The sequence below is a fragment of the Schistocerca piceifrons genome, chromosome X (genome assembly GCF_021461385.2).
Source record: "Schistocerca piceifrons isolate TAMUIC-IGC-003096 chromosome X, iqSchPice1.1, whole genome shotgun sequence".
NCBI lineage: Eukaryota > Metazoa > Arthropoda > Insecta > Orthoptera > Acrididae > Schistocerca > Schistocerca piceifrons.
The window spans coordinates 191,830,490-191,847,567 of record NC_060149.1 but is presented as its reverse complement, the minus strand read 5'-3'; the positions used below and the strand labels follow the sequence as shown (position 1 = coordinate 191,847,567).

The following is a 17,078-nucleotide window of genomic DNA, read 5'->3' as shown; positions in this document are numbered from 1 at the left end:
ATACTGCAAGATGAATCTGACAGAACACAGAAAGACGTAAGTTGAAACAAGATCCCTGGCATAGATGACATTCTTTTACAATTACTGAGACCCTTGGGAGAACGTGTTATGACAAAATCAATCCAATTGATGTGTAAGATAAATGAGACTGGCAAAATATCCCCAGACACCAAGGCAAATTTCATTATGAGACTGGCAAAATATCCCCAGACACCAAGGCAAATTTCATTATAACAATTCCAAATAATGCAGACACTGACAGGTGTGAATATTACAGAGCCACCAATTTACTAAGTCATTGTTGGGAAATACTGACACAAATTAATTATTCACAAACGAATGGAAATACTAGCAGAAGCTGACCTTGGGGAAGGTCAGTTTGTGTTACACAGAAATGCAGGAATGCATGAGGTAGAACTCATACTATGACTTATCTCAGGAAATAGAGTGAAGAAAAGCAAATCTATGTTTATAGCATTTGTAGATTCAGAGGAAGTTTTTGACAGTGTTGACTGGAATACAGTCTTTGAAATTCTGAAAGGAACAGGTATAAAATACAGGGAGTGAGCTTTTACAGAAATCATACTGCAGTTATAAGAATTGAAGAACATGAAACAGAAAGCACTATCTGAGAATGGAGTGAGACTAGGCTGTTGCCTATCCCCAATGTTATTCAATCTGCACACTGAGCAAGCAGCAAAGAAATGAAGGTGGAAGAAAGTTACTCTGAGAATGTAGAATTGAAATGCAATGAAGGGCTGTGAGGAGTCAGGGGAAGTACTGATGTAAATACTGAACTAAATATACAAGTAGAATCCAGAATTTGTAAATGTATCTGAGATTAGATCCAGTGAAAGAAGGAGGGTATCTATAAAAACCATTAATTCCACAAGCTAGCAAGTTTGCGTTCTCTTTTGTGTATGTATGTCAATGACTCAGCTTCTGCTATTCAGTGAGTGGTCTCCCTTACTCCTAAAGTATTTACCTTCTGCCAGAACTTTCCTTACTATATAAAAGTATTTAACCCAATTATAAGAAATATTTTAAGTTGGATGAGGCAATGCTTGTTCAGTGAGTAGTGTCATAGCTTGGGATGGACTGTTATAATATGGTGATGGGAGCACACAAGCAGGAAAGTAAAGTTTTTGTTAATTTATCATGGACTACTTGAAGCACTGCATAAAAAGCATATTGTGTGTACAAGTTTGCATACTGTAAGTGGAGTCTGAGCACAGGAACACGATAATCTAAAATTCATATTTAAAAAGGAGTAATATTCTTTTGAACCTTCTGTCTTGTAATCTGTACATACTCAGCAAATATAGGCACTTGAGCTAATGGCATGTTTTCATCTTCTCTTTTTTGTTCTACTGGTTTAATCTCTTCCACTATTCTGCATGTTTAATTGGGTAATGGAACGATTAAGTGCAACATACAGCGAAGTACAGTGAGAGTGGATTACTTTAAAATAACAAGTATGCTAAGTATTTCTTCCACTACTGTGATAGGAAGATCCTACTTTGAATTGTTCTGGTGATAATTTCACTCAATGGCAACATTGTGCATCTGTACCCAAAACAAAACCGTCTCTGTTTTTAATTCTTGTCAAGTCAAATAGAGTTTTATTTGAATTCATGTGGTTTTAAACATGACCTGTTTGGAAAACCCAGTTTGTTAATGTGATGCTTCTGGGTTTTAGCTGAGCCGATCAGCCTGGATGTGGCTTTTAGGCAGTTTCCCCACATCCATCTAGGTAAATACCCAGCTTCCACCCTCAGATATGCAATAAGCAAACATTTACAAAACACTCTCACACTTGAATATGAGATTTACTCTCCATGCAGACCAATGGGGTAGACAAATTCTGTCCCAGGGCGAGTGGCAGCATTATCAGGAAGGGTATCCAGCCACCGACTGTCACTAACATTGCCAACCACAAAGAAAAACAGAAAGAGGCAAAGAAGAAGAACAAGTGGGTTTAAATAAGAGGATTTGGTCATGCAGCCTTAAAAGATACCAAGGACACCTTTTCCTTGTTATTTTTCTTGACAATACTGGCTTGAGTGTTTTACATCCAATATTTCCCTTCTTCTGTCTTGTGCAATGCTGGATCTTCATGTTGTCATAATCTGATGATGCAAACTCTAAATTCATTTTGCATTACTGTTTGTTTTGCACAGACCACCATGGCCTTACTTCTTGTAACCAGTCGAAGTTTACAGTCCATTCTCGTGTGTATATATTGACAGTGACACTGCACTCTTGGCTTTCTCTTGGACTGAGATTCAGACCTTGTTGTTATCTATCATCGACATTCACCTAGCATAAAGAATTGCCTGTCTGCCTAAGGCGGTGCTGTCTTTGCTCATTGTTAAACCAACAGTCATGTTTTCAGTGAATGAACGAATATCATATATGGGCACCAAGAGTGTAATTCATATTCAACTGCTTGCCAATCGAACCTACAAACAGCGTTCGCCTGCACTAATGTGTATGTTATTCAGAGGATTCATTTTTGCTCATTGAAACTAATTTCAGATAGACTCATTCAGTTAGGTAGTAGTTAGGAAGTAAAAGAAGTTAAGAGGTGTTTAACTCACATCTGTGCCTGCTGAAGATACACAGAGATTTCACAATATTGTGTGCATTGGATACGACTCCTAATAACATAAGTACTATAAATGACAGACTGATTATGTCAGGTAAGTATTCAGAATTTTGAAGGGTTTTTGCATCTTTAGTGGCAGTAAATTTAACATACATGTGCCACAGACAACTTTATTTGGTAGTTTTCTTGTAGCAATAGTCGATATGAGATGAAAGACATTGGATTCTTTCTCGAGTACATCACTGCAAGCTGTGTTATCCTCTTGTCAGTATATTTATGTCTGTGGCCTAGAATACAGCATGATTGTGTTAAATGCATTTTATGCTGGATATGTAAGGTGTTATTCATGATTATGATTGCCAGGTAAGCCCCCTTTACACCATAGCAAACACAAGCAGGCTTGCAACAGTGAATGAAAATTCTCTCTGGTATGAACACAAGGTGTGCAAGTTCAAATGGCATTCTGTTACACACTGTGCACACCCACAGTTGGTTTTCTGTGTTCTGTTGATTCTCAGAGTTTTAGGGAACTGCCAAAGGAAATTTTCATCCTCTTTGCTCCATTACCAGCAGTACAGAAAGCTTTTGTCTACATTCTCGTCTACTTTTCTTGTTGTTGAGACGAGTTGTGTCAGCGGCGGAGTGCTCTGAGGAGAATGTAATGTGACCAACAGAAGAATATAGATATCAATAATGTAGAAGACTGATTGCTACTTACCATATAGAAGACACATCAAGTTGCAGACAGGCACAATCAAAAGACAAGCACACCTCACACGCACCCGAGATTCTGGAGTTGGCGGTTGTGTGTGCGTGAGGCATGCGTGCTTTTGTGTGTGTGTGTGTGTGTGTGTGTGTGTGTGTGTGTGTGTGTGTGTGTGTGTGTGTGTGTGTCTCTCTCTCTTTTGCTGATGAAGTCTGGGGCCAAAAGCTTTGTGTAAGTGTCTTTTAATTGTGCCTGTCTGCAACTTGACACACCGTCTTTACGAGAAGTAGCAATCTGTCTTTTCCTACATTGTTGATATTCCGAACTGGAGTTTCCATTGTCTGAATATAGCTATCATATGTGCTTCTGGGATCAAAGAAATCCACAGCACAAATGCTGAACGAAAATGAATATGGCTGGTACCAAATTTGCTTCACTTATAAAGAAAGTATTGATTGCACAAAAGTGAACAGTAAGAATAATATATGGTGTTCACCCACAGACATCATATGTAGGTACCTCTTCTAGGAGCTAGGGATTTTTAACTGCACCATCACAATACTTACACTCACTAATGAAATACATCATAATTAATCCACCATAATCTGAGGAGGACAGTGATGTCCATACCTACAACACTAGAGGGAAAAATGACTTATTACCCATTATTAAAACTGTCAGTGGCTCAGAAAGGAGTTCAAAAGGCAGTAACTTCCCCCCCCCCCCCCCCCCCCAATGTCTGACAAGTAGCAAAGTAAGTTTTACTCTAACTTAAAATCATTTCTGCTTGACAACTTCTTCTATTCTACTGATGACTTTCTGTTTCCCTTCCTTATTTTTAGCTGCGTGGAGTGGCCGCACAGTTAGAAGTGCCATGTCACGGATTGCGTGGCCCCTCCCACTGGAGGTTCGAGACTTCCCTCAGGCATCGGTGTGTGTGTGTGTGTGTGTGTGTGTGTGTGTGTGTGTGTGTGTGTGTGTGTGTGTGTGTGTGTGTGTATTGTTCTTAGTGAAAGTTAGTTTATGTAGTGTGTAAATCCAGGGTCTGATGACCTCAGCAGTTTGGTCCCTTAGGGATTCACACACATTTGAACATTTTTCCTTGTTTTTAAGTGTAGTTGCATGAGTAACACTAAAAAATTAATGTGTGTTCATTAACATTAATGCTAACTGTGTATATAAATCCTGTAAACTGAGTTGTTCCATATAATTTTGATAAAAGAATCATTTAAATGATCTATGGAACATGCAACTAATTAGTTAATTAATTAATTAATTAATCAACCTGCCAATGTACTCAAAGGTCCTACTTGGGCTGTGAGAAACACAGGAAATTCAGTAGGTGTTTGCATGATGTGGGGACAGAGTGAATAACCAAGAGCTTCATAACTATTTTTATTAAAAAGGAAAAGTACCATAAATTTCCTTGAAGTCAACACGTGTGAAATATTTATCTATTATGCCGATTAAAAATACACAGAAGACCTGCTAGTTCTTGCTGCATGTGTTCATGGTATCCGTAATTATATGCCAGCTGTATCACCATTATGTTAGAGATTTTTGATGATCATATGTAAATATGGTTTATTAGGAATCACATTATTTGCCGCCTCCTCTTCCTCTTCTTCTCCCTCTCCCCGCCCCCTCCCCCCGCCCCCACCACGCCTTTCTCCCCCTTTTGAGTTGTCAGTCTTTTGACTAGTTGGTGGGACCCACCACGAATTCCTCTCCTGTGCTAACCTCTTCATCTCAGGGTAGAACTTGCAACCTATGTCCTCAATTATTTGCTGGATGTATTCCAATCTCTGTCATCCTCTTTACCCTCTACAGCTCCATCTAGTAGCATAGAAGTTATTCCAACTTTCTTCTTCAAATTAAGGCTTATGTTTCATACTAGCTGCCTTCTCTTGGCCAGGAATGCCCTTTTTGCCATTGCTAGTCCGCCTTTGATGTCCTCCTTGCTCCATCCTAGGTAGCAGAATTTCTTAACTTCCTGTACTTTGTGATCATTAACCCTGATGTCAAGTTTCTTGTTGTTCTCATATCTGCTACCTCTCATTACCTTTATCTTCCTTCAATTTACTCTCAATCCATATTCTGTTGTCATTAGACTGCTCATTCCATTCAGCACATCATATAATTATTCTTCACTTTCACTGAGGATAGCAATGTTATCAGTGAATCGTATCACTGATATCTTTTCACCTTGAATTTTAATTTGACTCCTGAACTTTTCTTTTGTTTCCATTGTTGCTTCTTTGATGTATAGATGGAACAATAGGGACGAAAGACTACGCCCAAGTCTTACACCCTTTTTAATCTGAGCACTTCATTCTTGGTCTTCAGCTATTATTATTCCCTCCTGGCTCTTGTACATGCTGTATATTATCTGTCTCTACCTGTAGCTTACCCCATTTTCCTCAGAATTTTGAACATCTTGTACCATTTGACATTCTCAAACGCTTTTTCCAGGTCAACAAATCCTATGAACATGTCTTGATTTTTCTTTAGTCTTGCTTCCATTATCAACCACAATATCAGAATTGCCTCTCTGATGCCTTTACGTTTCCTAAAGTCAAACCGGTCATCATCTAACACATCCACCATTTTCCTTTCCATTCTTCTTGGATGCATGAGCCATTAAGCTGATTGTGCGATAATTCTCTCCCTTGTCAGTTCTTGCAGTCTTTGGAATTGTGTGGATGATATTTTCCAAAAGTCAGATAGTATACTGCCAGACTCATACATTTTATACCAAAGTGAATAGTTGTTTTGTTGCCATTTCTTCCAATGATTCTAGAAATTCTGATAGAATGTTATCTATCCCTTCTGTCTTATTTAACCTTAAGTCTTCCAAAGCTCTTTTAAATTCTGATTCTAATGCTGGATCCCCTATCTCTTCCTGTTGACTTTTGTTTCTTCTTCTATCGCATAAGACAAATCTTCCCCCTTATAGAGGCCTTCAATGTACTCTTTCCATCTATGCAATCCCTCCTCTGAAATTACCAGTGGAATTCTCGTTGCACTCTTAACGGTACTACCTTTACTTTTAATTTCGCCGAAGGTTGTTTTGACTTTCATATATGCTGAGTCAATCCTTCAGACAATCATTTCTTTTTCAATTTTTTTCACATTTTTCATGCAGCCATTTATTCTTAGCTTCCCTGTATTTCCTATTTATTTCATTCCTCAGTGACTTGTACTTCAGCATTCCTGAATTTACCTGAACATTTCTGTACTTTCCTTTCATCAATAAACTGAAGTATTTCTTCTGTTATCCACGGTTCCTTCCCAACTTCTAAGTACTGAAACTGGTTGGTAAGTACTAATATCTGTCTTATTGCCTTCCTTGTAATGGGGTCTGACAATTCCATTTTCAGTTTGTCTGAACATTTCCTCTTAATAATTGTATTTCACATATTTGGCTGTTTTCTTTAATAACTAACTACTCACATTCCTGAACTGATTTCCTGGTTATTCTTATAACTACTGCCATACAGATTTAATTTTACTATCTGAATTATTTATTTCAGTCATTGCACAGCGATTTTAGTCATTTTATTGTAATACGAAATCAGTCCTACTTTTCTGTTGATCAAATCCATACCATACTCATTTCCATTTACTTGCAAATTACATTTTGATTCCTTTTATAATCCTGAGCTTTTTAATGTGTTATCAGGATTGAACTTTCTTGTTCTTTTGGGAAAACAGCTGTTAGGGATTGATAGAACCCCATCTATACATTAAATTTGAAACTGATATATGTCACATTATACACATCCCTCTGGTTAGCTTCCTTCCATGCTGCCTTGAAACTGTCTGTTGTCTGTTCCATTAATTACTCTACTTGTTTTTATTCTGGTGGGAAAATTAACAACTTAATTCATGTTGTAAGCGTTAAGTGGCATGTCTGAATTGCTTCTTTTATCTGAATCTTTTGGAAAATTAATATTAAAATCTCCACAGACTATCATCTGCTTTCTTTTATCTGCTAGTTGTCATGATATTGACTCAAAATTTCTAAGAATATTCACAAGTTTCTGAGTGGGAATCTAAAAATTGTGATAATGATAAACGACTACTTCTATAGTAGAAGTCCACAAGCATATGCTTCCAATTGCTGATCTCAGCAGAAACTACTGGATTCAATAGATCTGAACTTTATTTTATATTTTTACTACACATTTCTCCACCTTTTCCCTAGATAAATGGGCTGCGAATTTACAGTCCTCATCGCTCAATATGTGGATTCTACATCTACATACATACTCTGCATCCATTGTATAGTGTGTGATGGAAGCTGCCTTGTACTACTATCAGTCATTTCCTTTCTTGTTTCATTCACAAATAGAACCCTGGAAAAATGACTGTCCATATTCCTCTGTACAAGAGCTAATTTACCTTATCTCCATGGCCCCTAAGCAAAACTCGTGCTTGTGGCAGTAGAATCATTCTCCAGTCAGCTTCAAATGTTGGTTCTCTAAATTTTTCAATGCCGTTTGTCGAAACTCCACCCTCGGTGTGCCTGCATGGACTCTGCTGACACTGACTCTGCCTTGAGCACCGCAAATGCATTATCACCCACTGCTCATCCTGTGATAAGTGCAAACCCACTGAATTGACTGCACTGGAAGGTGCCACAGCAGCACAGCCCGTGGGTGAAACGAGTGACACCTGAGGTGCCTATGCGATGTGCCAGATTCTCCACTACTACTACACACTGAGGAAGCAGCCTGAAGACGGCTGGCCACAGCCAAAAGCATCTTTAACTGTTTGTGAACTGTGTCCAGATCCTCCTGCTTTCACAACACACTGTGCACACATCCTATCCATCTTTGTGCTACTGACTTAAGAATTAACTATAAATGTGCAGAAAGAAAGCTAACTACATAACTTGCTACATTTCTGACCTGCCTCCAATGGCGACTGTTGTTGAACTGAGCTGTGTAGCTACCATTCGAAAGAAATGATAATTGTGCTACAGACTGCACAAATCTACTTAAAAAAACATGCACTGAATTTAAAAATTAAACTATTGAAAACCTTGGAAAAATCTAAATATGTAATTTACAGCTCTGAAGGTATTACACATGTGGCGGCAGAAAACTGGATTTCTGTATTCTGAATTGTTTGAAGAAAGACAAGGGGACTGTATCAGCTGCACACAGGGAAGAAGATGACTGTTTCTGCAAAGGCATTGTGGGCGTGGGCCTGTGTGTGTGTGTGTGTGTGTGTGTGTGTGTGTGTGTGTGTGTGTGTGTACAAGTTCACCCTGGACGACACTGTCTGAAAAGTCAGCAACATTTTCTGTCTAATAGATGAATTGGAAAATGAAAATAACTTTAATCTTAATGAGTTTTGATTACTGATTAAGTACCACAGTTGTAAGATAGTGATTGGACAAGCTAGGAAAAACACTGATACCACAGAAATCTGTTCATTTGCATAATCAACAGGTAAAAGAAGGATTTTTCTTCAGTAGTCCGCAAGTACATGAACTTTCCTTCTTCTAAAACATTTCTGGCTTTACACTCCACAGCAATAAGTGCAATATAAGTAAACTGACTGCATTTGTCTGATTTGGGGATGCATCTAACACCTTCATTAAAAAAGTATTTGCAGGTCAACCCTGATTTTGATTTTCCTATTATTATTTTGAATGGTGACATAGTGCACAACTGCTTTGCCAAGGCTTTGATAGACTGTACACTATTGAGTGATAGTGTCTCGAAGTTCCACCTGGTTTTAGAGATAGCCCTATTTACAGGGTGTTTCAAAAATGACCGGTATATTTGAAACGGCAATAAAAACTAAACAAGCAGCGATAGAAATACACCGTTTGTTGCAATATGCTTGGGACAACAGTACATTTTCAGGCGGACAAACTTTTGAAATTACAGTAGTTACAATTTTCAACAACAGATGGGGCTGCAAGTGATGTGAAAGATATAGAAGACAACGCAGTCTGTGGGTGCGCCATTCTGTACGTCGTCTTTCTGCTGTAAGCGTGTGCTGTTCACAACGTGCAAGTGTGCTGTAGACAACATGGTTTATTCCTTAGAACAGAGGATTTTTCTGGTGTTGGAATTCCACCGCCTAGAACACAGTGTTGTTGCAACAAGACGAAGTTTTCAATGGAGGTTTAATGTAACCAAAGGACCGAAAAGTGATACAATAAAGGATCTTTGAAAAATTTCAACGGACTGGGAACGTGATGGATGAACATGCTGGAAAGGTAGGGCGACCGCGTACGGCAACCACAGAGGGCAACGCGCAGCTAGTGCAGCAGGTGATCCAACAGCGGCCTCGGGTTTCCGTTCGCCGTGTTGCAGCTGCCGTCCAAATGACGCCAACGTCCACGTATCGTCTCATGCGCCAGAGTTTACACCTCTATCCATACAAAATTCAAATGCGGCAACCCCTCAGCGCCGCTACCATTGCTGCACGAGAGACATTCGCTAACGATATAGTGCACAGGATTGATGACGGCGATATGCATGTGGGCAGCATTTGGTTTACTGACGAAGCTTATTTCTACCTGGATGGCTTCATCAATAAACAGAACTGGCGCATATGGGGAACCGAAAAGCCCCATGTTGCAGTCCCATCGTCCCTGCATCCTCAAAAAGTACTGGTCTGGGCCGCCATTTCTTCCAAAGGCATCATTGGCCCATTTTTCAGATCCGAAACGATTACTGCATCACGCTATCTGGACATTCTTCGTGAATTTGTAGCGGTACAAACTGCCTTAGACGACACTGCGAACACCTCATGGTTTATGCAAGATGGTGCCCGGCCACATCGCACGGCCGACGTCTTTAATTTCCTGAATGAATATTTCGATGATCGTGTGATTGCTTTGGGCTATCCGAAACATACAGGAGGCGGCGTGGATTGGCCTCCCTATTCGCCAGACATGAACCCCTGTGACTTCTTTCTGTGGGGACACTTGAAAGACCAGGTGTACTGCCAGAATCCAGAAACAATTGAACAGTTGAAGCAGTACATCTCATCTGCATGTGAAGCCATTCCGCCAGACACGTTGTCAAAGGTTTCGGGTAATTTCATTCAGAGACTACGCCATATTATTGCTACGCATGGTGGATATGTGGAAAATATCGTACTATAGAGTTTCCCAGACCGCAGCGCCATCTGTTGTTGAAAATTGTAACTACTGTAATTTCGAAAGTTTGTCTGCCTGAAAATGTACTGTTGTCCCAAGCATATTGCAACAAACGGTGTATTTCTATCGCTGCTCGTTTAGTTTTCAAATATACCGGTCATTTTTGAAACACCCTGTAGAAAACAGATGGAAATGATCAAATCTGCAATACTTTAGGTTGGTGTCTGACAATGATTACTCAGACGTTCCTAGTGAGAATAAAGATTTGGACGACTGTGTGAATTAATGAGGCAGTGACATCATTAGACCTATAAAGCAGTGCAAGGTGTTAGTGTTTTTAAATGATTCTGACAATACTAATGGCTGTGATGCTGTTCTCGTGAATGAGTTGTTTCGTCATAATACTAATGATTTTGAAACAGTGTCCGAGTCTCAACTGTCTCTGCAATCAAATAACACAGTCACATTAAAATATAAATAAGAGCAGCCCAGCCATCCACAAAATAATGTGTTGGATTGAACTTTAACACTCTATAATGGGAGTGCTCTTATTGCTTTTACTTTCATCTAATGCTTGTGCATGCAGTTATGTGGAGACCTGAAGGTAAATACGAAATCCAATTTGTGCTATTATTTTGGGTACTTACATATAAAAAATGTATTAGAGCAAATGAAATACAGAAAAAAATCCTAGAAACAAATGATGATCAAATCAAGAAGTTGAACTACAATGATTGGCAAAAGAAGTGAAGCACCCAGAAGACACGGTCGGACATCAATGTAACTTCCCACATGTACACACCATTGTTGAATATGAAACAATATAATGAAAAGGATAGTTCCTACTCGCCGTATAGTGGAGATGCTGAGTCACAGAAAGGCACAACAGAAAGACTGACTGGAAGTAGCTTTTGGCCAACAAGGCCTTTGTCAAAAGTAGAGAACATACACACATGCACACACTCATGCATATGCAACTCACACACGTGCGAGTGAGTGAGTGAGTGTGTGAGTGTGTGTGTGAGTGTGAGTGTGTGTGTGTGTGTGTGTGTGTGTGTGTGAGAGAGAGAGAGAGAGAGAGAGAGAGAGAGAGAGAGAGAGAGAGAGAGAGAGAGAGAATGAGTTGCGTTTGCTTGAATGCGAGTATGCATGTGTGTGTCTACTTTTGACAAAGGGCATGTTGGATAAAAGCTAACTTTCAGGCAGTCTTTTTGTTGTGCCTTCCTATGACTCAGCTTCTCCACTATATGGTGAATTGCAACTATCCTTTTGATTGTACTATTACATTCCATCCTGGATTTTCCACAGCTGAATACGTAAATGAGATAGAACGGATACCAGAGCACCTTACTGCTGTTCATGTTTAGCAATGTTGCCAATCCCAAAGGGTATAAAAGGCACAAACAATGTCAGATGTTGAGCGATCACTACAAAGGACACATAGAGGTCTTGTACTTATATCAGACAGCATTATCACCAAATGACAATTTGAAACAGACCTCACTGTGAATCTACATTTGGTGGGCTGGTCAAATCGAGCAATATCCAGATTTGTGAGGCATTCTGATGTGACAGTGGCCCGATGGTAGAATGCGAGGGAACAGTATTTCACGTATACTCATCGTCAAGGTTCTGGTCGACTATGTCTGACCACTGAAACCAAGAATCACTGCATTGTCTACCGATCACATCGTAATGTCTTCACGTGTGTGCCTGCCATCTGAGAACACGTAACAGACACCTGCAACATTCTGTGTGCATTGTGCACCACTGATCGAAGACTATCAACAGCTGGATTAGGAAATTACCATCCCATATGTAGGCTGCTGTTAACACCACAAACCAAACAGCTGTGTTTGGAATACTGTCACAATTAGGATCCACGAACTGCTGCAGAATGGTGTCACATTGTGTTCAGTGATCAATCATGGTTCTACACTGACCTGGATGACCATCATCTGTGAGTATGGTGACGACCTGGGGAGGGGCCTCATTCTTCCAATGTTTCAGAGAGGCACAGCCATGTTACTCCTGGTGACAAGGTATTGGGGGGGGGGGGGGGGGGGTATGACTTCAAATCACAGCTGATACCAATTCAGGGTTCCCTAACAGCACATGACACAACTCTATGAACTGTCTGTGTGATGTTGAGGTACTCTCACAGCTAGCAAAATCCCCAGCTTTGTTCCCGATACAACTTGTGGCATCAACTCTATGTCAACTCCACCCCAGTGCCAGTATCCAGGATATCAGAGACCAGCTGCAGTAGTTGAGGGCTACCTTGCCTCAGGAAAGGTTACAATGACTTTATGACATTCTTCCCAACCAAATTAGAGCATCTATTCAGGCCAGAAGGCATGTAACACCATACTGATATCTTGGTTCATATTGCCAAGTCCTTTGTAAATGTGACTCAATTTTATAATCACTGAAACAACATTACATGCCATTTCAAAAGTGTGAAGTTTCATTCTTCCCCTCCTCCCCTTCGGGGTGCTTCACATTTTCATCAGGCAGTGCACTAAGCACACACTCTATCATCTTGTCATTCTAAATATGGGGTGGGTAGTTTAAACTGTTGTGCTTTCTTTAAAAAAAAAGAAAAAAAAGGGGGGGGGGGGCAACAACATGCATTCTCCAGTGATTACATTGCGTCATCGATCACAGAAATAGTCATTCAGGCTGGTAATTGAAAAAGCAACTACAAGAAAAGCAGAAGTATTAGCTACCATTAAAAAATGAAAATGCATTTCAAGAACTATTACTATAAAAGTTGTTATGTACTTACTTGCAAAATTTCTATTATTTTCAGTTTGGTGTCCATCACTAATGGGTACTCCTTGAGCTGGGATGGCTTCTTCTGTGCTGAAGAGATTACAGATCTTGTGAGTCCAGCAGCCCCCAAAGTGAGGCCTGTCATGACAGCCCCCATATCCCCAATGGAGCGCAAAACTCCCCCTTCAGCTAACAATACACAGAACACATACCTATATCGACACATGTAAGTGCAAGCAAACAAACATAAACAAATAAATAAACAAACATTTACATGCTAACATAACAAACAGGCAAAGAAAAAGCATGACCATTATTACTCAAAAAGCAAAATTTCATTTTCATGCTGTATACTATCAGCTGTAGGCATAAAACTCCGTCTTTCCCAGATGTGCACACCAATAGTCACATCCATCAAAAAGTCAACTTTAATGCTATCCACTGATGCCACTACACTGGCACCTATAATCAACTAGTCTTACACATTTCCCAAGTTTTTGTGTCTTCTTCAGAGGATTCAAACAGAGTTTACTTACTGAAGTAGGTTTAGTAGCATTTTTCATCATATCTGTGTATTTTATTTTAACCCCACAGTATATATTTAAAGACTGGTGATATTTTGACAAATGATGTTTTTAGAGAACGGAAAAATGTTTCCAACTATAGTATATGAAAACGGAATAATCATTTCACAATAAAAATCCTTTTTCAACTTTTATTGGGTTATCCCAATAGCAGATATAACTTATTATATCCATTACGGATGTTTTAGAACCAGTGACTGTTAATTTAATGTAAATACATGAAACTGCAACCAGTCACTTTTTTGAATAGTTATTTATTATTCCATGAACCGGTTTTCGAACATTTTTAGAACACTAATGAAAAAGTCACCCATACTGATGCAGTAAGTAAAAAACTAAATTTTTGCATCCAGACAGACACATATGGATGGATTCAAAAAGTGTTTTCTTTTGTCACTGTCATTAAATTGACAAGTATACTCACAGAGTAATGAATAATTTACTGGAAGCAGCAATTATTGCAAACAGCACAGAAATTGTTCAAAAATACTTTTTCCACACTTGTCTACAGCTGACTGAGCAAATCAATTTTTTTAATAGTAAAAATTTGCTAACTAAAGTTACTGGAAATGGAAACATGCACTACAAACAGCTTATCTACAGCCAGTAATCAAACATGCAAAAACAACAGTGAACAAAAATTTACACAGTGACATACATTATTAATAAAAAAGAAAGCTTTAAATTTTTATACTGCAATAACTTAAATACAGTATATGCGAAACAGAAACTGTACATTTCCATGCACTTGGCACTATTTCTTCCCTCTAAATTCTTTAATTATTCCTTCTCTGTTTTAAGCCAAATTCTTAAATGCATAATTTCTTTAACACACAACAAGCACCACAGTTCCTAATTCATTATGGTGTACTACTATCTCCCCAAAAATCCCCAATACTTTCCAATGTGTTTCAGTAACAGTTTTCCAACTTTACTTTGCGTCTTTTATATACTCCCATTATTTTTATCCCTTTCCTTCTTCTTCTTCTTCTTCTTCTTCTTCTTCTTCTTCTTCTTCTTCTTTTGGGTGGGCATTGGATTATTAGTGGCAGGATAAATTCCAGGTACAGCACGGCATCAATTATCTGAATGTTGGTCAACCAAATGACTGCTTAACCAAACTGTTCGTTTGCACATGCCGCATTCCTACTGCTGCTGTCTTGCTTTCGCACCCCCGCTCCCGCCTTGCCCTCATTCCCTACAAACGCCAGGAGTGAACTTGTGATATAAATTGTCTAGATGTAAACTTGTTGTCCTTTCTATGCGGGATAAATACACGCGTAATAAAAGGTTAGAGGGAGGTGAATTTGTGAACATGTTATCTAATAAGTGCAAGATTGGTAAGTAGACAATCACAGACATAAAAAAAAACAAAAGAGGAGCATTACAAATCTTATATTTAAGCTTGATTCTACTGATGGACTGACAAGTGGTACAACTATGGAGCTTGCCATGAACACGGATCTAAATGATGCTGTTCACAAGTGGTTTACACAAAGAAGAGCACAAGAAGAACGTATCTCTGGTAACATTCTATGTGAACAGGCAATTCAGTTTACTGGGGCTGTCAAATTTGATTGCAAGCTGGTTAAAATGCTATAAGTCAAAACACGGCATTAGTGAGCTTCAAATACAAGGAGGAAAATTGTCTGCTGATTCTTTCACAATCATACTAAAGGATGTACTGAGGGAACAAGATTATGCTCTCAAAAACGTTTACAATGATAAAGAAACTGGGCTCAATTGGAAAGCTTTGCCAAGAACAACTCCTGCCTCATATTGTGCATTAGCAGTACCTATTCCTAAATCAAGTAAGGATCGTGTTAATGCTTATATTGTGCTAATGCTACTGGTTGCCATGGATTGCCTATGCTCGTCGTTGGTAAAAGTAAGAAACTACAATCTTTCAAACACATTAAAATGTCTGCAATGCCTATTGCTTGCACCTCAAAAAAAAAAATTATATATATATACATCTAGATGGATAGTACTATTTTCACAGAATGGTTTATGAAAGTTTTTGTGCCCTCTGTAAAATCTCATCAATTAGAGAATGGCAAAATGGACAAATCATTACTGCTCCTTGAAAATGCACAAACTCATCCATCATGTGATATGGTAAATGGAAAGGACAAATTCATAGAAGTGATGTTTCTTCCACTTAATGTAACTTCCTTATTACAGACCATGGATCAAAGTGTTTTTGATTTTTTCACAGAGTATTACAGAAAATAATTGTTATGTAAGTTATCGATGGAAAGAAAAGAGGAAGAAGAAGAAATTATAAAAATATTGATTTGAAATTTGAGCCCAACACGATTGGCACAGCATGGGACAGTATAAAGAAACAGAATTTGAAAAAATTCGATAATAAAATTTTAAATATGATGAAAATTTCTCAAAGTCTAACTGAAAATGAAGAACATAATGGTATGTCTGAAATGTTCAATATGCTAAAAGAACTCAAGATGTTCAAGAATTGATGAGTATTGATGGTGCAGATGCAGAGCACCAAATCATGCAGGATAAACCATGTAACTGATAAAGCTGACCCCCCCCCCCCCCCCCTCGTGTTTTGATCACACTTCCTGCCTCACTCTTGAGTATTTACGTGTATTATTTTCGTTACCTTCCTGTATCACACTAACTTTCTGAACCTCGACCTATCAACACCCCTTCTGCCCCAATCCCCCTTTCTTTTCCTCATTCCAACACACACATACTAACTTCACCTTATCTATTTACATCTGCTATCCCTTCCCTTCACACATACCCTCCCACTGACTTGCATCTCACATTATTATCTTTTTACTTCTTTTTCTCTTATCATCTTTTTATTTCTTTTTTCTCTTCACTGTGCCTTCACATGGATTTTAATTCATTTCTGCCTCTCCTATTGACCTTGCTCTCTCGGTTTTCCCCCATACTTCATCTGTTCCATCCTTATAAAAGGCACTCCTGACTCAGCAGCCAGAGACAGTGGTCATGTGTGTGAGAGTTGTATTTGTCTGGATCTGTGTGTGTTTTCCACTTTAGAAGAAGGCCTCTTGACTGAAAGTTTAAATGTGTGACAGTCCTCATGTTCTGCCTGTCTGTGACTCAACATCTCCTCTGCACAGTGTGTAGCAATCTGTCCTTTTCATAATAAATACATGAGTTTTTTATTGGTAAATGAAGGTACAGTACACAGTTCAATTCTCCGAATAAACCAGTGTTCCAAGCACCCACGTCTCCCAATTAGTCCAAACAATCGACACTCCACTGTACAGCTGTTAAAGG

The 17,078-nt window shown here is 38.9% G+C and overlaps 1 protein-coding gene across 1 annotated transcript in view; it reads right to left on the bottom strand.

The window, feature by feature from the left end:
- LOC124721161 (inositol 1,4,5-trisphosphate receptor) overlaps positions 1 to 17,078 on the bottom strand; it is a 360,416-nt gene that overhangs the window by 195,674 nt on the left and 147,664 nt on the right. Inside the window, exon 18 of the mRNA XM_047245990.1 lies at positions 13,229 to 13,404. Within this exon, the coding sequence (XP_047101946.1) occupies positions 13,229 to 13,404 (176 nt within the window). The remainder of the gene's footprint in view (positions 1 to 13,228; positions 13,405 to 17,078) is intronic.